The sequence below is a fragment of the Amphibalanus amphitrite genome, unplaced genomic scaffold (genome assembly GCF_019059575.1).
Source record: "Amphibalanus amphitrite isolate SeventyFive unplaced genomic scaffold, NRLGWU_Aamphi_draft 001341F_arrow, whole genome shotgun sequence".
Taxonomy (NCBI): domain Eukaryota; kingdom Metazoa; phylum Arthropoda; class Thecostraca; order Balanomorpha; family Balanidae; genus Amphibalanus; species Amphibalanus amphitrite.
The window spans coordinates 32,535-55,631 of record NW_024882834.1 but is presented as its reverse complement, the minus strand read 5'-3'; the positions used below and the strand labels follow the sequence as shown (position 1 = coordinate 55,631).

The window sequence follows — 23,097 nt, the reverse complement described above, 5'->3', positions numbered from 1 at the left end:
TTATGCACTAAGGTTCGAATTAGTTTATGCAACATAGCTCTTCCGGCAGCGGCTGTTACTGATTTGTGGAATGGGACCGTTCAGTGAATGGGACAAATAATTCGCATACGGGTTTGCATCTCTAATAATTTGCACCTTTATCTCATTTAACTTGATACTGATCGCCTATTGGACAAGCTTCGCACAGGAATTCTGCTTACGAAGAAAACGAACACGTCCACGGGATTATTTTGCTTGCTTGTGCCTGGAGCTTGAGAACGACACGGACTGATAATCAAGATATGGGTTTTTGTGCCTGAAATAAACTGATTTCTGCGCCATGGACTATTAAAAAGATTTCAGGATACCTAAGAGAAGTGGTTTTAGGCTGTATGAGTGGTTTATTCTTTGGGAATGGTTCATTAGTGCTACCCAATGCTGCTTCACTTCACTTGCTTGGCTTTTATCCACTTCAACTTACTTTTTGAAGGTTTATGCTTAATTTCCTAGTATTGCCTTCTTATTTGATTGTGGATTGTTTGTGAATATCTGCACTCTGGTATCAAGCTTATCATGACGTCTACCAGCCCCAGAACAGTTGCGTATTTTTATGATTCTGATGTCGGCAACTTCCATTTTGGTAAGTTTCTTGTTTGATGTGATGTTTTGCTGACACATTTTTGCAACTTTACAGGATATCCTGTCATTACATACCTAGCAGAGCCCAGAGGCCAATTATGCTGTGTCATTCCCCTTTCTTTGCTCCCCAGACAATAGACTCGGAATGTCCACTCTGACTGTCCAAGTCCTGTTGGTATTGGGTGCTCTCATTACTCATAAAGCTACTGATCATACATAGATTTGTCTGTGAATCAGTGCTGTAATTGGTGCAGTTTTTGTGCAGACTTTTGTGGTGTGGTTTCGTATTGACATGCAGATTTAAAGATTGGTTTGCTAGCTGTGATACCTACTATGGAAATCAGACTACATGATTGGTGTATTCACAAACTGTAATAGGAACCTATTTTAATTGTGTCACAATCTGGTTTACTGTTGTCAGGGCCCAGCCACCCGATGAAGCCTCATCGACTGGCTGTGACTCACAGTCTGGTGCTCAACTATGGCCTCTACAAGAAGATGCACGTGTACAAGCCCTACCGTGCCAGCAGCCAAGACATGGTACGATTCCACTCCGGGGAGTACATCGACTTCCTGCAGAGGGTCACGCCCATGAACATCCACAGCTTCAGCAAGAGTGCCACCCACTTCAATGTTGGCCTTGATGACTGGTGAGTTTGCTGATGGTGATCAGCTCAACAGTAGGTACTGCAATTACCAAGTGGATATTTAAATAGAATATACTACATAGATAAGATCAGAGGTGGGCATCGCTACCGAAAATTGGAAACCGCTACCGCTACCTTCCGCAACCTGAGGTACCCAAAGCGCAATCGCAACTCCGAAACTATTTTGCAGATAGTAAAACCGCAACTCGCAACTCCGCAACTCCGCAACTCCGATACCAACCTCTATTAGGACATTAGGTTCCTATGTTTTATCAGTTTGAGTCCTGAAGCGCAGTGTTATGTCTGACAGGTACCTTTGGACAGGTACCTTTGTACTACCTTGACCTTTGGTTGACCTCTGTTGGTGACCTGACTGTTGGTGACCTCTGATGACGTCACGTGACCTCTAATGCTCAATGCGCAGGTCATTGCGACACCAGTCGACTTAACCCTCGCCCGTATTGGTGTTTTTCCAGCCGCGAACGTATAAGGGGGGGGGGGGTCCGTTGGACCCCCTTGCCGTTTCGCCCCTGATCGAGCTAGAGCTTCGCGGAAAAAACGAGCGTGTTGCCCGTGACGAGAGGAAGCCGATGATACCCAATTTTAAGGTCCTAGGTCATCGGTTGACCTTCCAGGTCAGGTCAATGACCCAAAAGTCGGGAAAATCGGGCCCTGTTAGAAAGTTGTAAAGCGTGGCTGCTATGGGGTTTTTCGGGGTGCTGCTCACGAATATCATGTAAGTTTTGATCACAGATGATGTTTTCATGCATTTAGGCCAGGTCGGGTCAGGTCAGGTCAGGTCAACCAGTAAGGGTATTCGTAGTAGGTGGCCACCGCCTCAGACAGCTTCGTAACATGTTACGAAGGCACCAAAACTACTTCGTAAATGTTCATATGGTTGCTAAATTCGAATTCAGCTCCAAAAACTGGCCTAGAAACATGTAAAACTCGAAAAAGTGAGCCGAGGTCATCAAAGGTCAATGACCTGACCTGACCTTCCGGTGACCTTGACACCCACCCTTATGCATGGGAGCAACATCATATCCCATGTTTGAACGCTTAAAACCACGAAAAGACTGCAAACGCGCGGCTAATGCGAGCCGACATACACCGAATCGCGATTCCGGCCAAACATGGTCTCGAAAAGTAGGTCACAGGTCAAAGGTCATTAGGGTCAAGGTCATGAAAATTTCAGGGTAGGTGTAAAATTGATTAACGCGAGGGTACGGAAAGTTTCGTCCGCGATCGGCCGCTTTTTACGCGAGTTATTCGCGAAAAACGGAGGGGGGTCCGTTCAACCCCCCCCCCCCTATACGGGCGAGGGTTAACCCTCGCATGTGTGCGGCGTTTGCCAGCTTCTAATGTGTAGGGTGGGTGGGGGGTCGGTTGGACCCCCCCCCTTGCCGTTTGGCCCCTGATCGAGCTAGAGCTTCGCGGAAAAAACGAGCGTGTTGCCCGTGACGAGAGGAAGCCGATGATACCCAATTTTAAGGTCCTAGGTCATTGGTTGACCTTCCAGGCCAGGTCAATGACCCAAAAGTCGGGAACATTGTACCTGTTAGAACTTCGTAAAGTGAAGCTGTTATTTTTTTTCGGGGCGCTGATCTACCGCCTATCCAGTAGTGTCAACCACCACTGAAATATTGTAACATGTTACGAAGGCACTAAAACTACTTCGCTAACGTCCAAACGGTTATTAAATTCCAAATCAGCTTCAAAAACTAGCCTGGAAACACGTGCAGTGTGCAGTGCAGTGCAAAGGGTGCAGTGGCGCCCCCACCGGCGGTGGCGGCCCCGGTAGCGGTTGCGCTTTAGAATTTTTCGCTTCCGCAACTCGCAACTCCGCACCTTTTTTGGGCTCGGTAGCCGATCCGTAACTCCGCTACCAAGAGGGTAGTCCGCAAGTTGCGGAGTTGCGGAGTTGCGGACTTAAGTTGCGCAATGCCCAGCTCTGGATAAGATATGCCTAAATGAAGGAGTTTTGCATTAAAGAGGTCATTTTTCTTTCATTGTGCCTAATTTTCAAGTCATTTGGTAATTGCTGGGCCACAAAGTCAGTTTATTTTTGTGTTTGATATATGTTATATGTGGGCTTTAATATTTTGAAAAGAATTGCAATATTGCTCAATTTCAGTTTGACCTGTGTGAGATAATCAGCAACATTTGGCTTGTAAATTTGTTTTTATTGTAACTGTTATCTTACCATGCCTTCTGGACATGCCAACTTTGTATTTCTACACTTTTTTCAGTCCCGTTTTTGACGGTCTGTACGACTTTTGCTCGATGTACACGGGCGCTTCTCTGGATGGCGCCACCAAGCTGAACCACAACACGTGCGACATCGCCATCAACTGGTCGGGCGGTCTCCACCACGCCAAGAAGTTCGAGGCCTCCGGGTTCTGCTACATCAACGACATTGTCGTGGCTATCCTGGAACTACTCAAGTGAGCTATTCATACCAAGTGCTGTGTATTTGCACAGTGATCAAGGTTCTATGAACCGAAAGCTTTGTGTGCCTTTTTGAATACATTTGGATGCATTTGTAATAATTTGGTTTATTATTTACATCATCATCCAACCTGTCATGGATACTCAACAACCATGAATTCTGAAACATGTCACGGAAATCCCAGCTCGGTCTTCGTATCATATTTCTTGCCACGTTGTGGTGGAAATAACGCGATAAGCCGCCGTGAGTCGGGAGCTGAGTTGTCAGGACGTGAGTTTGACATACTGTGCCTCACCTCTGACCCGGCCCACCGACGGCGCTCCTCCAGGTACCACCCGCGGGTGCTGTACATCGACATCGACTGCCACCACGGCGACGGCGTGCAGGAGGCGTTCTATCTGACGGACCGCGTCATGACCCTGTCGCTGCACCAGTACGGCAACGGCTTCTTCCCCGGCACAGGTCAGTCAGTCAAATGGAAACTGAGGGCCACTGGGGCTAGGTATTGGGCGGGAGACATGACCAGTCGAGAGGGTGGGCGGAACGGCGAGAGCCGCTGATGGGAGGGGGTACCGGCCGCTGTGTCAGGCTTAGTGCAGACGACAGCTTTGTGGGCGTTCGTGATCGGCAATAGGAATTCAACCTGAAGGGATTTTCAAAACCAGCCTAGTGCTATGTAACGAACGAACTATATCTCACGCTTTTATCGATACCAACGCGCATCAAACTGAAGAGCTGTGTAATGTATATGTAACAGTCTAAGTTCGACCGCTGACCCATCTGCGTTCGTTTCAGGCGACATGTACGAGCTGGGCTCGGAGGCCGGCAAGTACTACTCTGTGAACGTGCCGCTCAAGGGCGGCATCGACGACCCCAGCTACATGCAGATCTTCAAACCCGTCATCACGGTGAGACAGGCGCTCCGCCGGTCTGGCTGTTTCGTGAGAGCCGTGAACGGGATTTTCAGTCTGTGGTTGTCGAGTATAACCGTCCGTTCTTTTACAGTCTGATGGAGTATTGCCGGCCGTTTTACTCGGTGACGGAATAATACTCTTCGTTTTCAGTCTGTGATGGAGTATTACCGGCCGACGGCCATCGTGCTGCAGTGTGGCGCCGACTCTCTGGCTCTGGACCGACTCGGCTGCTTCAACCTCAGCACCCGCGGACACGGGTGAGTGTCGGACCACGGGACCAAGCGGTTCACTGGTCGCTGGTCCACAGTGGACTGGGCCGATACCGGACGGGGTGATCCTATTTACTGTTGTGTATGGTGGAGACAGATGAACTTAACTGCACTTAAATGTTCCCCACTATTGGGTTACCTATGCTATGTCTTACCCATTACCATGTCCCTTTGCTTGTAGCTGTATCTGACTCCACCTCCAAATGATGTCTGACGTCTGCCCGCTCCTTTGTCCGGTTCCACAGCGAGTGTGTGAAGATGGTGAAGGACCTGAACGTGCCGACCCTGGTGCTGGGCGGCGGCGGCTACGTGCTGAAGAACGTGGCGCGCTGCTGGACCTACGAGACCTCGATCCTGGTGGACACGGAGATCAGCGACGAGCTGCCCTACACCAGTCAGTGAACGGCGACAGACCGACCTAACGGGGCTATATAATTTATTACTTTTACTTGCAGACATTTCGGTTGAAAGATTCATGTGGGCTGGGACGAATGAGAAGTTTTCATTTGACCATTTTGGAGCTCTCGTCAGAGCGAAACCAGTATTAACGCGATCCCCTATCCATGATTGTTGATAGCTAACAAACGTGCCTGTCAGGTGTATAAAACAAGGGAAATTTGTCAAGGTAATTTTACTTAATTTTTATAGAAGTCATAAGTCCGTAGTAAACACGAGACTGTACATAAAGGTCGACTTATCACTCAGTCGATTTCATTGGATTTGATCGATTAATTGCAACATAGCGATTCTCGCGCACCTATGACATCGGCGGACCGTTCACAGCGTACTACGAGTACTTTGCGCCGGACCTGTGTCTGCACGTGGACAGTATCCCGCGCCAGGAGAACGGCAACACCAAGGCCTACATCGAGAGCATCATCCGCACCACACAGGACAACCTTCGCATGGTCGAGTTCGCTCCCAGGTCAGTGTGGTGTTGACGTCCAGTGGTCGGTGACCGGCGACTAGGGTCAGAGGGCGAGCGAGTGCCGGGGGTGCTACAGTTCAGTGTAAGAGAGGCCCGAACTATTGACAAACTTATGTGTTTGTCTCGATACTAGGTAGTTGACAATCGCGGGTCATCTTGAATATGTCGCGATGTTTACCTGACTAGTTAGCTGCCGCAAAGCGCTCAACTGGCTCCCTTTTGTAAACCACAGCTGAACCCCATCGCCCTCTCTACGTCCGGCAGCGTTCAGATGCACGAGCGGCCACCGGACTTTATCAAAAAGGAAGAGGACGAGGACATGAAGAACCCCGACGAGCGGGAGACGGAGGAGGAGGCGAATGCCAGGTGCGGTCCGACACACTGGGCCGACTGGACGAGCATGGCTGCTTATCGGCCATCTGTGTCACGTTGGCTTCCCTGTGCCTTTGTCAATATCTGTAGCATGAAAAAGACAATCAGCGTATCAGAATGTCCTCATGTTCTGTTCCCACCCTTTTTGTTTCCGAGTGTCTTTCCATCATCCAATAATTCACGCCGTATTTACTAAGTTCTTTCGGTAATCGGTATCTCTTGATCCGCCTCGTATTCACTCGAACCACTCTCGATTTCAGGGTGGAGCCCGAGAACGAGTTCTACAACGGGGAAAAGGACAATGACCAGGACGCCACCTCGAGAACCACGTGACTCGCTCCGTCCGGACGGACTGTAAAGTGAGCGTGTCACGTGACCGTGGAGGTCGGCCAGGGCTACGACGTCCAGCGGATGGCCTCCGTATAAGTGTATTAAGATCTCTGATAAGTGAGAACGGGTCGCCCCGTGGAGACGTGATGTGAAGTGTGATCTGGCGAAGTCGCCAGTGTCCCCGGACTCTGAAGCCGTGTGCCGATACTGAGTGCTCGATGAGGTTGGATGGACCGGCTCCGTGGGTTGATATCGCCCCCTGGCGGCCTGCGGTTGACTGGTCGGACACAGCGGCGACAGAAGCGCTTGGTGAATTGTCATACTGTGGCAACTGCGACATAAGGAGTATAAATGACTGTTAATGGTCTGTCGCGACTTGGGCATCTCAGTCATGTGACCGAACTATGTTGGATAATGAGCGGAGTGTTCCGACGATCTGTGCTCATTTTATCGTGGTTGACCGCGCTGGAAGTTAGCAAAGTATGTTACTTTTGCACAGTCCCTGGCTCGAGAAGCGCCGCTGACGCCGAGAACAGGCAGTCGAGCGTTCTGTCAGTTGATCGGCGTGTGTCGGTATCTATTGACTTTGTACCTGTGGTGTGGTGCGTCCGAGTTCTTTTGACTCGGGTCATCGTCATTTCCCATCTCTTGGCCCATCAGCTTGTTATGTAATAAAACCGAGCTAAAAACTGGAGAAATTGGTATTCGTGATTCGACACAACGGTACGAACAGTACAATGATTGATGTTTAGTCGCCGCGTATGGTACAATGGACGCAGGAGGCATTTTTGAGCAATGAACTCCGCGAATCATCACGCTTTGACCCAGACCCTTGCCCGAAATACCCCCAGCATGCCCCACAAGTTGTAACTATGAGTAGCAGTGTGTTCCGAGGCGACTTACTTGGTTTAATAAATAAATAGGCGTCGGCCTGCGGTTAGGCCAGCGCCTGACACACAGCCGGGCTTACCTAGCCACCAGACAGTGGCGGGGCGCAGGCACCCTCTGAGAGGAAACCCAACGAGCGTTAGCACCTAGAGAAAGCTACCCTCCAGGGCAACCACAGATCACTTGTTTATCGACAGATACATTTTGCCCTTGATGGTCTGCTTGTTGGGGTTGATCTTCTTGAGGATCTGCGCGATGACTGGCACGAGTTGATCGGACGAGAGGCCGACCTTCTTGCTTTTGAACTTTTGCAGCAGTTCGGTGGTGGTCATGGGTCGTCGTGTCAGGTATCGGCGCACGGCCTCCTCCGTGATACCCGTGTCGCTGCCGGGAGGGACACACGGTCAGATAGAGACGGTCAGATGGTCAGAAAGGGACGGACAGACGGTCAGATAGAGACGGTCAGATGGTCAGACGAACGGCCAAACAGACACTGGTCACTCAGATGGGGTAGGGACGGACAGACGGTCAGACAGGGACGGCTATGGACGCACAGGAACAACACTAGCTAACCTCCGCGATACCCGTGTCGCTGCCGGGACGGACACAAGGTCAGACAGGGCTGGGTTGAAAGGAATAGACAGGCACGGTGCCAGAACAACGGTACGGAATGAGACTGAGATTTGATGCTTGATATTATGAATAAAGAGGGCCAGAGAATAGAAATAAACGAAGATGCGAAACGCTGTCACAACGCACTATATCAATGAACACGTTCCATTGCTTGTATTTCTAACGATTTGTCAAAAAAAAGTTGTGGTCATTAGTCAGAATGTAGAGATCAGATAGTTGCAATGCAAACAGGTTGATGGATATTGCTCAGACAACCGTAGGCCAGCCCGCGGCGGCGTGGGACGTGCTCCGTAGGATGGCACCCGAGTCGCCTGCCAGTCACCCACCTGGCCACCTGGGGCGACGGCACCGGCTCCAGCTTGGCCCTCTTGGCCACCATGGCGGCCGTGTCGTCCGGCTTGCGTTTGACGCCACCGCCGTCGGCCCGGCCGCCGGTGGGCGAGGGCCGCTTGGCGCCCGTCAGCGTACCATTATCAGCCGCCTTCATGTCGTTCAGGATCTTCTCGGCCTTGGAGGGTGCCGGGGGAGCGGCGGCCGCCGGACCGGCGCCGGAGCTGCGCGCAGGGGTGGAGTTAGATGGGGTAGAGGCAGATCAAGCACAGTCGCACACGCACGACAGATCCACAATCATATAACGGCATTGCTCAACACTCATGGCCCTAATTTAGCGCCATCTGTGCATTTTAGCACGCTCGACGTCGGTCTGAACAAGGCGGTCTGAATTCATGGCGGTGATACGAATGAGGGCAAAATGGTTGGTATGGTAGTGGGCCCACAATGGCAAAAAAGAGAGCTGCTTAACGCGCACCCGGCACCTGCGTCCTCAACCAATTATATCTAAGCAAATAGTGAAAAAGATTAAGAATCTGCTTCGAACAGGAAGGTGTTACGCGAGGAAAGACTAAAAAAGACCTTAAACTGACGATGTTCGAGCATCACAATGGTTCGATGAGAACGGCTACATCTAAAAAAGGTGTGTGATGGGCATGCCATTCACTTACCCCTCAGTCTTGACTTTGGGCGCCGCCTTCTCGTCCTCCGAACTATCGGCGTTATCGCTATCGCTGCTCTTCTCCTCTTTCTCAACCTCCTTCTTCTTTTTCTTCTTCTTGCTCTTCTTCTTTTTCTCGGGCTGCTGGTCTTCCTCCTCCTTCTTCTTTTCCTCGTCTTCGTCGCTCTTTTTCTCCTCCTCTGAGGATTCCTCGACCTCGGCGTCCGAGTCGAGCAGCCGTTTGAGCGCGTCCTCCTGGTCCACTCCCTTCTCCTCGGTGACGGGCTTCAGCTCGTCCTCGCTGGAGAAACAATAGCAAGGTCACAAGCTAGTGTTGCGATGCAGCAGTACAACCGAAGGCCTATCGTCAGTGAGGTAGTACCGTCGCATTGCAGCGGCAGTGAGCGAGTAGGAGAGGAACACCGAAAGGAAACGATGCAAAACCCACAACAATACGCATGAGGGCACATGACAGAGAGCAGGACACGTTTGTACAGCCTCCAGCCCTCCATCGCCCCGACCGAACTGCAAGGTTTCCGTCTACAACGCCTTCTACGTGGTCGGCAAACTCTAGCTGAATCGAAAGAAAAAAAAAGATTGGCGTGCTTATCCAGGAACTTACAATGTCGATCACCTGGAAGTGTGATTCCCATATATAGAAACTGGGATTTCCGGGCCATTCATTAGCTCTTTACAGCCGTACATACCTCTCTGACGAGTCGGAGATGTAGTCCATCTCCCTGCCCTCGTCGTCGCCGTCGTCACTGTCCTCGAACGCCTCGTCCTTGACGTTTGACTTCCGATTCTTCTTCTTCATTTTCTCTGTGGGCGCACATACAGAACGATATCAATACCAAAAGACGTCTTTAACAGATGCGAGACTACGAACAACGCAAAACTAAATTAAAAGATAGCCTAAAGGAACCCAGCATATCATTCAATGAGTCGGTTCCAATTATATAAATAACGCCACTATTATAGTTAATTTCTGCAACCTAAACGCGCTGAAAAATGTCAAACAACAAGCTGGTCAAAAACAAATGGAAAAGCTGTCGTTTAATAGCACCAAAAGAATATGCCAAAATGGCAGGGTTACCGAGCGGTTGTGGTAAAAGCACATTTCGACTTTGAGTGAAAGCAGCTAAATTATTGTCCAGCTTACCTTTGACGTCGCGTTTTTTCTTCTTTTTGCGGTCCTCGTCGTCGTCTCCCTCCTCTCCCGATTCGTCCTCATCCCCCTCGTCCGAGTCGGGCCACTCGTCCATATCAGTCAGTTTGAAATCTGTGCATAGAGAGAGAGAGAGGCGACAGGGCGTCACAACCAGGACGGTCGGTGGTAACTGGTAGCTCCCGCACCGCTGGGTCAACAGCCGAGTACCTGCCCCGCACGGTCAGAAGATGGCAGAAGTGAGACACACACAGTACACACACACACAAACATGTGTCTTCTGCCGGTGCAGACCGGTTTAGCACTGAGTATGTGTTACTGGCCGCCTGTATATGTATTTGGTACAGACCGGTGGCGAAGGTACTCGTGATCTCCAAAGGAACGGGATGTTGATCACTAAAAAATATCAAATTGATTGTCATCGGTTTTGGAAGACAGGGCCACTAACAGCTCATAAACCGTTCATTCCAAGCCACCTCCCTGTTTTTGAAGCTTGTGTGTGTAGGAGCGCTTTCACAGAAAAGCTGGATACTGCAAAAATAAATCACACAGCTTTGTGCAGTGTCAATCAACCCTTCTTGATGATGAACACGAAAGCGTTTCGCGGATGAGAGTTTGCAACAACGTGGGAAAGAAATCAAAGACTTCTTAGTCTGAAAAAATTGCGCCGAAAAGGCACCGTTCGCGTTTCACGGCGTCCGTTCCGAGAGTCAAAACGAAAACAAAACGAAAGTAAACACGACAAACATTTCAGCTATGTATTTGAAAGACACCGTTCGGCATTATCCGTCACCAGCAAAGTGGGTTAGTACGCGGGGCTATCGTTATAAATGACATATGTCGTTATAAACAACATAAGTAACCACAGACACCGCTGCTTCCCGTGACGTCCCTGGCCGCCCATCACCACAGTTCACGCTGCTTCCCGACCCGAGCAATCACCGCCTGCACTAGCAGAAGAAGTCCCAGTAGTCGCCACGGAGGTAGTCGCCATCGAAGTCGTTGTAGCTGCCCATGTAGCCACCCCAGCCGCCGGGCCGGTAGAAGTCAAAGTCGGAGCCCATGTAGTCGCCGTAGTCGCCGAACATGCGGTAGTTGGCGCGGAAGCCGGCGGCAGGGTGGAAGCCGTCGAAGTCGTCGCGGCGCATCATGGCACCGTACTCGGAGCGGTAGAAGTGAGCGGGGAACATGGCTGCAGGGCTGCGCTGTCGAGCTGACTGGCTGCTGACTGGGAGCTGGGAGGCTGTGTGACTGACGACGGCCGGTGGCGGCCTTTATACCCCGAACAGGGGTGTCGCCGGTGCGGTGTCACTCCGCTACCGGGATACGTGAGACGCCGGGGAGCTGGCACGCACGGAAAGGGGCCAGTTTTTGGGACCTGTCCGTCTCGGTAGCAGTCGCATGTAGCTCGACGAGTAACGCGATGCGTGTGATATGATACCAGGTCGGGTAGATATATGATAAGGGTGGCATTTCTTACAACATGTGAATCGGATCTTTACTTAAAATATATTTCAATATTTTGCTCAGCTATACCACAAATTTTCCATGCGTTTCATCCAAGTCCCAAGATGTCGGTTTTAGCGTGATGTCGTTCTGGAAAAAAAAAATGTTTGTGACATTGCTTAGCATTGGGTGAGCTACACTTGAACGGTGTCTCGAAAGACACGAAAACGCGGATGAAACGCACGGAAATGTCGTACCTACTCAGCTTACAGGGAAAATTTTTCGCTTTGACTACCGTTTTTTCCACGGATTGATCCCATTCTAGATATGACTAACCGGAATAAGGGCTGCCAGAGCCGGTTTATTTTGCCTAAAGTCGGGACCGGTAGGGTTCGCTCGAAGCACCAGCCCCGCACTATATTACTCGTTGTCTGAGCCAGAATACTTGAAGGGAACCATGCTTTGGAAACAACCTAATTTTTCACGGCTCCACATTTTTTTTTTTATAAATTTAGCTCGAATGTTTGAATAACTAGGCATATTGACATAGCCGGAGCCCACGCTAAGCAGAGCTTGTTGCGTAGACCCCGAACCCTACCGCCCGGTCGCGCAATTCCGGGTAACGGGAGAATTCAGATGACAAAGTTACTCGTGTCCATCAAAGCCGGACACGGCCTGTCCCACTCAATTGACTTCTCAACAGGCTGCAGCTGCCCCCAGCAACCGCAGACCATCCCTGCCAGGAGTCTCAAATATCGAGCGCCGGAGCGACTCGAATCCAGCCTCTCACAACCGAGATTACAACGCTCTACCAATTGAGCTACGGGACTGGACACATCTCTCCGTTGGTGAAAAAATACCCATTACAGCCATTGCTGTTACCATATTGCATAATACGACCTTCGAATTAACTAAGGTGTCGTATTCCATTGATAGGGAATATGGTAACCACATTAGAGGCAAACGTTTTCGAATCACCAATAGAGGGAATGAAGAAGAGATAACTATGTACATCATTTCCCGATAGGTACATTGTTCCCGAATTGAAGCAGATCATGACAGCACCCACCAGTGGGTAGTGAAAGGCGTGAAAGGGTTCCACACAAGGCTATAGAACTCCAGGTAAGGACACCAGCCGTTTGACCTTGAACGCCGCCGGCCGGCCGATGACGTCATTGGAGGCAAGCCGGCTCGGCGGACACACAATGCGAATGCATAACGGAGGGGCGTTGGAACGTTGCGGGAGCCGGGGAGATATTTTAATGTGGTTGTATACCACCATTGTTATGTTTATTGATCTACAGACTGCATTCTTTTAAACCTCGATGCACTCTAGGCCTGGATGGTTCGTACATTCGTGGAACGATCACCCCGTCCGAAGTCCGTGGTCGAAGCTGTCATAGTATTAAAGACACTAAGACGGGTGCAATAACGGCGATCCGATCCCGTCTCTGGCGAATCTAGAGGGGTCGTAAGGACCTAGGCCGAATCTGACCGTCTATTTTTAGGGAAACGGGGTGGGTGAATTGACAACCGATGGCTTAAGAGATAATGAGAAGAGATCCCGTCGTCGATTGTTGTTTGACAGACAACACATGTTGTACTGGACGTATGACCATCAGAGGTAATGCCTGAACGTAGGCAAGCATAGTTGTTCTGTCATACTGTTTAGGAATATAAAATGGTAATGGAGATTATTGAGGATATGATCTCTACATTACAGGAATTCGCTGATTACTACGGCCCATAGGGGCACCGCCGGAGCTGTTGTTTTGCCATCGGTCCCAGGCAACTCCAGGGAGCTGCAGTACCCGGCGGCCAAAGCGGCCCACCTCGTCGACTCGCAGGTCCTGTGGGATTCCGTGATGCTTTAGTGCTTCACCCACAGAAGCACGGGCATAGCAGTAGGATGTGGGGCTAGGTGTCTGTCCACCTCTTCATTGAAAGAACAACGTATACAGCGCCTGGTCCCGCCGAAGCTCGGTATCGACCGTGACTTATTCACAACTGGCGGATCCAGGAAGCGGTCTTGGACACTGCGGGGGCTTACCCCAAAAAGGTTTCTCGGAATTAATTAAAAAAAAAACTCTGATTTCGATTCCTTGCGCACTGCTGTGCAGTGTGATTAACCAACATTTCCTCAGAAAAGTTGTGAAGTTTTCTTTGATTCTCGAAAAGCGATTTCGGGCGCTGCCAATGTGGGGGAAGACATTTGCCCCAAATGCCTTCCCCTGGATCCGCCAGTGGGTTGCCCCACTCCGAGCTTGACTAAAACCATTTTCAAACCCCACCAGAAACCGATGGTAAGGTGAATTTAAATCCAATAACTCATCTCTGTCTGCCCGCCTAAATATGTATACAACACATGGTACGGCACCCGGCCCTGTCTGAGCTATGAGCCGATCGCGATATTTTCGGCTTTCCCCAACCCAAGCTCGATTAGGAACGTTCTCCTTCCCCACCCGATTGCTGATGTCAATTCAAATTCAATACCTCATCTCTGTCGGCCCGACCATAACCCATTCATTGCACACCGTTCAGCGCCCCGCCCCGCCAGAAGTATCCTAGCGCGCTGAGCAGTTGCCTCCAGCCGCGTCATCGCGAGGCCCCGCGCGGCCCATAAATTAATACATTGCGCGAATAGCCGTGTCGCCCCCCTGGTTCCACAGTACATTGCATGCCACGAGCTCCATATCTTCATCGGAATAGCAAACAAACATGGATAGCAGCAAATGCTATTTCTTGACCCGACCAGTTTTCAGAAATGCGCTTATTTTAGCTACTGAGTCAATTTGAATACCAAGGAGCGGTTGCACATCGGAAAATTCGCAGAAACGAAGCCAACAATACGACATAGACTAAAAACCGATGTTCTGTCATTGATTGAGCGGCCATCGTTCTTGAGAGAACGAACTTTTACCGGTTCCACTCACCACAATACGATGAGGAACAGCGTATCACGTGGCTGATTAGCACCCCTGCGAGACCGGGTAGTCGCTTATCGACACTGGTCGGTCGCACTAACCCTCGCAGTGCCTTCAGAAACAGAAAGGTCTCGTTCTAATAACGAGCAGCAAGTGATTGAGGAGAAAACATATGGATCAATTCAAATCCCTTTACGGTTTGAGAAGTAAAAGTGTGCACTGTGCACTGTGCAGTAGCACTTACCTCCACTCTTCTTTTTCTTTCCAGCTTTCTTCTTTTCATTTGCTCCTAACCCTTCGCTGTCTTCGTCCACATCCTCGTCGTTCTTCAGGCGCTTCTTCACCATAACCGTGAAGTAATTCATGATTTTATCACGCCTGAAAAAAACGGTAAATTTATCATCCACGCATAAAGGTGTTACCTACTATAATTCACAATGAGCGAACTGACTGATTCATGAGTGGCTCGAATACTGATAGCGCATGTTTGTTCCCTCTTTTTAGTCCCTTCCAGAGAATTTGCCTACGTGGGCAGCTGTGACGTCAACGATCAGAAACAGCATGCGATCCAAGCTTCAAACGGCCCTCTTTCAAAATTGCAGCCAAGTACGCCCCATTTCCCTCCTCACCAGTCCAAGTCTGTCATCGGACAAAACCACGCACTCACTTTGTGAACTGTTCCTCTGCCTCCTCGGCGGTGAGCGCCTTGTAGCGCTGCACGTGCTGAAAGTTGTACCACTCGGAGACGGGGCTGGCCTCGAATGCGCCGTCCTTAGCCTGCGTGAAGACGTAGTAGGAGGCGTTTTCCGTGACACTGCCGCCCCGCACGCCGCGGTACCTAGCGGGAGAGGGCGCACCGGACGTCAGAGGCTGGTAGACTGGGGGGTGGGGTCTGATGCGGGATGGGTCTGAAATGTGTGTCGGAGGCTGACAGTTATGGAAACTGACCAAGAATGGACTTGGTTTGTCCGTTAGAGGCTGGCGGTCCGGGGAACTGACCCGTGGGGCGAGGTGGGTCTGCGTAGTGTATCACATTCTAACCGTCCATTTTTTTCTTCCCGTCCCGTAGCCAACTCCGCCCCCGTCCGTGCACGGCTGTCGACTATCGATAATACCTATGAATCTATCATATAGTCGATGCTAATGAGCTCATAATGCATATGACAGAGCTGATGCTATGGTGACCAATATTGATCCTCCCAGCTTGTTGGTACTGACTTCTTGCCGTTCTTGCCACCGACTCGCATCAGCCAGGGATAGGAGTCCGGTTTGATCTTCTTGGCGACGATACCGAGCTTCTTGCGGCGGGCTTCCTCGCGCATGTCCTTGCCGAACTCACTCCCCGCACCAAACCTGACGAGCAGATATCATTTACAGCATCGTAATGAACAAGTCACACTTTGACACAAATCATACACTAGCAAGTGAAGGTTATAAGTAGCAACTAGGATCTGTTATAACTTGCAGGTAATAGGTGTTAGTTTAATTGTTTACATTCCTGATGTGCTGTATATGTATACGTAAATGTGCACGGTCTTGAGCATGCGCATGTGTCTCTGGTTTCCGCATGTGTTTGGCATGTGCATGTGCATCCCGCGCTATGCATCCCGTGCTATGCCTTACTCATACTGTCTTCATTTACCTTTCAGTTTGTGGTGGGGCTTAAATAAATGCACGCTCAAGAGATATTGATCTTTGTGAATTGAACATTGGTAGCAGAGCGTGGTTACAAGATGGCATCTAGAGATTTCAAAGCCCCACCACCTATGCGTCAAGATTTGCCATATTCAGAGTGGAAGCATGAGATCAAAGTGTGGAAAGCTTTCACTAGCTTGGAGAAGTCCAAGTTGGGACCAGCACTGTTCCTGTCCTTAAGTGGATCTGCCAGAGATGCAGCCCGTGAGGTGTCAATAGAGATTCTGAACAGTGATACTGGACTTGATGCTCTCATAGAGAAGTTGGACGAGTTGTTCTTGAAAGATGAGAACAATGCAGCCTTTGAGGCATATGATGCGTTCGAGAGATATGAGCGACCATCTGGCATGTCTGTGTTTGAGTACATCAACACATTTGAAAGACTGTATCAGAAGGCAAAGCACTACAAGCTGGAGTTGCCTGATGGTGTTCTAGCGTACAGACTCATTCGCAGTGCTAACCTTTCAGATGCACATCAACAGCTAGCAAGGGCAACTCTGCCGTCGCTCACATATGCAAACATGCAAACCCAGCTGAAGAAGATCTTCACAGACAGTAGTTCTCAGGGTGTGCCGTCAGCGAGAGTGGCAGTAAAAGTCGAGCCCGTGGATACAGTCGCAGAACCAGGGCTCGGCCAGGCGGCCGACACTCTCTTCGTTCAGCGAGGCAGAGCACAGAGTGTCGGACGAGGTTTCAACCGAAGAGGACGAAGTGGTGGACCGCGCTTCGCCTCACGACCGCCTCTGCGTGGCAGTGGGACTACCTGGACTTCACGTGGCGGCTCGAGAGATCCTGGATCTGCTGGACAATCCGCCAACCAGCGCACAAGGGCTAGATCTAGGCAGAATCCACGGGATTTAAGGGGTAATGTGACCACCTGTGCAGTGTGCAACTCTTGGTTTCACTGGGCCAGAGATTGCCCCGATCGCGGTGAGGTGTTCGAGGCGTCTGCTTGTGACGATGATAGCCATGACCCCACACAGGACGAGGAGGTATTCGTGACGTTGTTTGCGAGGGATACATGTGAAAGTGGACCAACTGAACGTTCAAAGACGGAGGGACTGCTGGGCGAAACACTAGGCTATGGTATCATCGATAGTGGATGTAGTAAGACCGTGTGTGGTGAGGTGTGGTACAAATGTCACTTGGATGCCATGTCTTCAGATGACGCGGAGCGAGTGGTAGAGGAGCCCAGCAGCACAACGTTTAGATTTGGGGATGGTGAGAAGGTTACTTCTCTAAAGAAAGTAACGTTTCCAGCACTGGTAGCCGGTAAGACGGTGCGCGTGGCTGCTGATGTGGTTCCCTATGAGATACCTTTACTCCTCAGCAAGGAGTCGCTGAAGAAGTGTGATGCGCTGCTAGATTTTTCCCGAGACACGGCGGTACTGTTTGACACTGAGGTCAAGCTATCTGTGACCTCAAATGGCCACTACATAGTACCTGTGGCGAAGTTTCATGTCGGTAGTGTGAGTGCCAGGCAGGACATAGAGCAGGTACTTTTTTGTTCAAAGTTTGAGGGTGCCAACGAGAAGGAGCGCATGCAAATAGCTAGGAAGTTGCATCGTCAGTTCGGTCATCCTAGGAGTGTGAAACTGCAGTCCCTGTGTCTTGATGCTGGCGTCCAGGACAAGGATTTCTTTCGCATGCTTGTCTCAGTGGAGGAAACCTGTGATGTATGTAAGAGGTATAGGAGATGTCTGCCCCGACCAGTGGTTGGTTTTGGGATGGCTCGCGACTTCAATGATGTCGTTGCGCTGGATCTAAAGCAGTGGGGACCTGGAGTATGGTTTTGCCACATGATAGATCTGGCCACGAGGTACAGTGCGTGCGTGGTAGTGAAAAACAAAGACAAGCAAACGATCCTGCGTGCAATCATGACTGAGTGGATAGCTAGGTTCGGGGCACCCGGTCAGTTCTTGTCTGATAATGGAGGTGAGTTCAACAATGAAGAGTTCCGAGAGATGGCCGAGGCGTTCAACATACGCGTGCGGACTACTGCTGCAGAATCCCCTTGGTCGAATGGGATCAATGAGAAGTACAACGGTATCATCGCCAGCACAGTGAAGAAGGTGATGGATGACACTCCATGCTCTCTCGAGGTTGCTCTGGCTTGGGCTGTGTCAGCCAAGAACTCTCTTGAGACTCACCTGGGATTCAGTCCTAATCAGCTTGTGTTTGGGCGAAATCCGAACAACCCGGCGTGTCTCCATGACAAACCTCCGGCTCTGGGACCTCCTTCCGGAAGTGATTTGGTGAGGACACACCTGAACGCCATGCATTCTGCCAGGCAGACGTTCATTCAGAACGAGTCGAGCGAGAAGTTGCAGAGAGCACTTCTTCACCAGGTCCGTCCCAGTGGTGAGAGGTTTTGCTCGGGTGATGTCGTCCTGTACCGACGTCACCAAGATGACAAGTGGCGAGGTCCAGGTGTCGTCATTGGACAGGAAAACAAGCAGATCCTGGTGAAACATGGCGGCGTGTACTACAGGTGTCACACAAGCGCTGTCGTGCGCGACACAAGTGAGCCGCGGGAACTGACAAAGCGAGGCCGGATGTCAACTTCGGATCCGGCTCCAGGGACCCAGAAGTTGGAGAAGATCAGTAGTGCTCCGATCCCGGAGTCTGCTGAAGACTCCGATGATGATGAGCAGAACTCCAGGTCTACTTCGTGTACGGTGTCTGGGGACGCAAGACAACGCCAGTTGGTGACGGTATCACCCACTGGCGGTCTGCAAGATGTCGAAGGCGGCTCTGGTTCGGAACCCGGATCGCTAGCTCAGGCTACCAGAGAGTCCAATGCCATGGACAGTGATGGTGGCTCTGGTCCGGAACCCAGTTCGCCAGCTCATGCCACCGGAGATTCCAGTGTCGTGGTCGGTGGTGGCGTCGTCGTTCGTGACAAACCCTCGATACCTCGCGCTAAGTCGCGCATTACCTATGTTCTTCGTGATTCCTCTGATTGGAAGAGTGCCACAGTCCTGAGTCGTGCTGGGAAAGCCAAAGGGAAGTACAAATCCTTTTTGAATGTTCTTGACGATGGTGATGAAGTTGGCAAATGTGTAGACTGGCGGGATGTTGATGACTGGAAGCCTTTGAATCAAGACGTACTGGTGTGCACCTCGGATGACATCATGGCGGCTAAATTGTGTGAGTTAGAAAACTGGGAAAAGAATGAGGTGTATTCCGCTGTTCCCGATGAAGGACAACACTGTATCAGCTGCCGCTGGGTGATAACTGAAAAAGGTAATCCTGATGGTAGCTCACGCATCAAGGCTCGACTTGTTGCCAGAGGTTTTGAGGAGGACACATCTGGAGTCCAGACTGACTCGCCAACGTGCGGGAAGGAGTCACTAAGGGTGGTGCTCGCCATTGCAGCCTCACAGAGTTGGAGCTGTCATAGTATCGACGTGAAGGCAGCGTTCCTTCAGGGTTCTCCTCTCGAACGCGAGGTGTTCTTGCGCCCGCCTTCTGAGGCTAACGCAGGGTCACATGTGTGGAAAATGAAGACGTGCGTGTATGGCCTGAATGATGCCAGCAGGTACTGGTACCTGCGTGTCAGACGGGAGCTCCTCGCACTGGGAATGGTGGCCAGCAAACTTGATGCGGCGCTTTTCTACTGGAGAGCTGAGGACGGCCTTGAGGGCATCATCACCTGTCATGTGGACGATTTCCTGTGGTGTGGTTCCTCAAGGTTCGAGAAGGAGGTGATCGAGAAGCTGCGGCAGGTCTTCCTCCTGGGTTCTGAGGAATCTGAAATCTTCAAGTACCTTGGGCTGCACATTCACCAGCAGTCTGATAAGGTGATCAAGGTTCACCAGATGCCGCAGTCTGAGGAGCTGCAAGAGCCAAATCTCTCACCAGAGAGGCGAATGCAGAAAGACAGTGAGCTCTCTCCTGCAGAGCTTACCCGCCTCCGTGGCGTGACAGGACAAATCAATTGGCTGGCCACGCAGACAAGACCAGATCTTTCATTTGATGTTTGTGATCTCTCTTGTTCCATTAGGGATCCAAAGGTAGCTGATCTACAAAGGGCTGCTAAGGTAGTTCGAAAGGCTCAGTCGGCGCGGGTTAGTCTGAAATATCCTCATCTGGACTTGTCACAGAGCTCGGTGGTAGTGTACAGCGATGCGAGTTACGGCAATCTTCCAGATGGGTCCTCGCAGGGAGGATACGTTGTGTTCCTTAGAGACAAAAGGGGAAGATGCGCGCCACTTGCCTGGTCTTCAGCAAAGATCAAGCGCATTGTGAGAAGTACGTTGGCTGCAGAGTGCATGGCACTTCAAGATGGTGCTGATGCAGCTGTCCTTTTGGCTGCGCTGATTTCTGAGGCACTGTATGACGGGTCAGGAGACATGAGTGTGATGTGCTACATAGACAGCAGAGGGCTGTACAGGGCACTGTACTCAACCAAGGCGGTGCAGGACAAGAGACTTCGGATTGACATAGCCAGGATTAGGCAGATGCTGGAAGTTGGCGAGGTGACCAGGGTCTGCTGGGTCGACAGTTCTCAGCAGCTGGCAGACAGTCTGACCAAGAGGACGGCATCTTCCAATGCTCTGTTAGACGTGCTGAAGACGGGTATTCTGTGAATCGGGTTAGGTGTCACTATGAGGATGACTACGGTATCGTTGTTGAAGGAGGTGTCGTTGAAGACCTGTTTTGTTGTGACTCGCGTATTGAACAAAAAAGATAAGGGGATGATTGTTAGTTTAATTGTTTACATTCCTGATGTGCTGTATATGTATACGTAAATGTGCACGGTCTTGAGCATGCGCATGTGTCTCTGGTTTCCGCATGTGTTTGGCATGTGCATGTGCATCCCGCGCTATGCATCCCGTGCTATGCCTTACTCATACTGTCTTCATTTACCTTTCAGTTTGTGGTGGGGCTTAAATAAATGCACGCTCAAGAGATATTGATCTTTGTGAATTGAACAATAGGTACTTCACATGACAACAAAAACTGCAGCATCTTACACTTTGACATCCAACACCTTGGATCAAACAAGAATGAAGCATGAAGAAGCACTTCTGGTATGATAAAAATGGCATTCCATTGAATTTCAATGCTTGATGTTGGAGTTCTCTCTACTTGAATGTCAAGGCACTGCCTACTCTTATTATGAGCAAATCTATGAAAGACGTTATGACACATGAGTAGTTATACCATGTCAGGAATGTGCGAAACTCTCATTGCTTGTAAATTACTCACTTCGGATCTTCCGGACCTGCATCAGCCTTGACTGGAACCTCGCGAACCATCTTCACCTGGTTCCACTTAGTGAAGTCGACCAGCAGCGAGCTGTTGAACTGCATCACACAGTTCTGCTTGTGCTGTGTCTTGGGCACCCGCACACTGTACTCCTGTACAGTTGTGCCAGAGGACGAGGAACCCTGAGGGAGCACCACAACTCATTTTAACAAAGTTTACAGAGGCTGAGCATGGAACGATTCAGGTTCCTAAGATACCTGGGGAAATGATACTCATTCATCACCCATCATGATCAATAGATTAAAAAGAAAAACATAAACTAAGTAGGAACTTATTAAATCATGACTAAAACAAAAAAATCAGCTCCTTCTCCACTGCCTGCTGCAGCTGAAACCTAATCATGTTCATCACGCAACTAAGCAGAAGTGCTGACAATATTGATGTGTTCTAGAAGTGAGGAATCAATAGGTTAATAGGTACTGAACAATTAACATAACGCCGACCAAACAGCACACAAATCCCGCAACCATAACAATAATGCACATAGAGGATTTAATCATTTGGATATAATTTTAATGCAATCTAAATGTGGCACCAGTATGCATGATGCTCACACTTACATGATTTCACCTACAAGCAAACTATTATCAAAACACATTCTAAAACATACCGGACTGGACATTGTCGCCAGTCTTGGTATTGGTATCCCTCTTCAACAGTAGATCAGTGCACAGTGTTGATCGAAAATTTGCCTCAAATTCGATTGAGTATCATAATCTAAAACTTTTCTGGACAAAAGTCATTCAGCAGGAGAATAGAAGGAACACAACTCCAAGCTCCAAGGCCTTATAATAAGTACACAACTCCACAGCTGTGTGTACTTGTGCTTGCAGCAAGGCGCTTGCAGCAGGCACAAACAGTGCCTCGCATGTTGCAATATGTTTGTGTTCATTTTACCAGAGTACGTATGCTATCTCAGCAGTATCTCGGATAAATTTGATTTCTCACCTAATTTAAAGGAAAACTAAGTGTTAATAAGTATTTGTTATCCAATTTAGTTCCAAACGTCACATATTTTTACTCAATTTTAGTCATAGATTAATAACTCAAAAGTGATATTAAAAGCTAATGATGTGCAAAAGAACACTAGTGATATGTCACGCCTGCGCCGTAACGATCGTCATGAAATATGAAAACCACCACTAAAATAAAACTACCGAATGCTATACTGGGACAAAATATGAGAGTGTGTGCAATTTGTTATTTTGAACTCCAAAGTGGAGTATGTGCAATGGATAAGATAACACTTTCTCTATTTATTTGCATGTTTAGGAGCTCAATCAGATCAGATCCCCAAAGGCCTTACAGGCTTCAAAATTTTGTAATGGTTAAAGGTTACTAGTTACTAGTTAGGAAGGTAAGGTTTGCCTCTTTGTCTATGCAATGCATCATGTCTGCAAGCCCTTGGAGCTGAGTAGAACTAGAAGCATAGGCGGCGGAACGGGGGTTGGGGGGCACCGGGGCACCCTGCCTCCTTTGATTTTTGCATTATAACATTAGCCCTACGGGCGTACTGCATGGAAATAATGGGACCAAAAGTCGGGTGCCCCC

The 23,097-nt window shown here is 49.8% G+C and overlaps 2 protein-coding genes across 2 annotated transcripts; one reads left to right on the top strand and one right to left on the bottom strand.

Annotated features, from left to right (window-relative positions):
- Positions 1-186: 186 nt before the first annotated feature.
- Positions 187-7,221, top strand: LOC122372299 (histone deacetylase 3-like). The gene is made up of 10 exons (XM_043349349.1): positions 187-619; positions 1,040-1,268; positions 3,515-3,709; positions 4,043-4,176; positions 4,510-4,622; positions 4,779-4,885; positions 5,143-5,291; positions 5,681-5,822; positions 6,090-6,191; positions 6,458-7,221. The coding sequence occupies exons 1-10, from the start codon at positions 553-555 to the stop codon at positions 6,528-6,530; spliced, it is 1,311 nt and encodes a 436-aa protein (XP_043205284.1). The 5' UTR covers positions 187-552; the 3' UTR covers positions 6,531-7,221.
- On the bottom strand, positions 7,211-22,592 carry LOC122372298 (general transcription factor IIF subunit 1-like). The gene is made up of 10 exons (XM_043349348.1): positions 22,157-22,592; positions 21,487-21,668; positions 15,796-15,930; positions 15,245-15,415; positions 14,822-14,955; positions 10,202-10,321; positions 9,747-9,861; positions 9,050-9,340; positions 8,375-8,602; positions 7,211-7,799 (listed from the first exon to the last, which is right to left on the bottom strand). Exons 1-10 carry the CDS (start codon positions 22,166-22,168, stop codon positions 7,595-7,597), a joined length of 1,593 nt encoding a protein of 530 aa, XP_043205283.1. The 5' UTR covers positions 22,169-22,592; the 3' UTR covers positions 7,211-7,594.
- Positions 22,593-23,097: the final 505 nt, after the last annotated feature.

Excerpts from the sequence above, each read along its gene's own strand:
- LOC122372298 (XM_043349348.1), bottom strand. Across the intron at positions 9,341-9,746 it reads ATCTCCGACTCGTCAGAGAG|CGAGGACGAGCTGAAGCCCG; the intron begins GTATGTACGGCT and ends TTGTTTCTCCAG. Across the intron at positions 8,603-9,049 it reads CCCAAAGTCAAGACTGAGGG|CTCCGGCGCCGGTCCGGCGG; the intron begins GTAAGTGAATGG and ends CCCTGCGCGCAG.
- LOC122372299 (XM_043349349.1), top strand. The coding sequence starts at position 553 with ATGACGTCTACCAGCCCCAGAACAGTTGCGTATTTTTATGATTCTGAT. Across the intron at positions 4,177-4,509 it reads CGGCTTCTTCCCCGGCACAG|GCGACATGTACGAGCTGGGC; the intron begins GTCAGTCAGTCA and ends CGTTCGTTTCAG. Across the intron at positions 4,623-4,778 it reads TCTTCAAACCCGTCATCACG|TCTGTGATGGAGTATTACCG; the intron begins GTGAGACAGGCG and ends CTTCGTTTTCAG.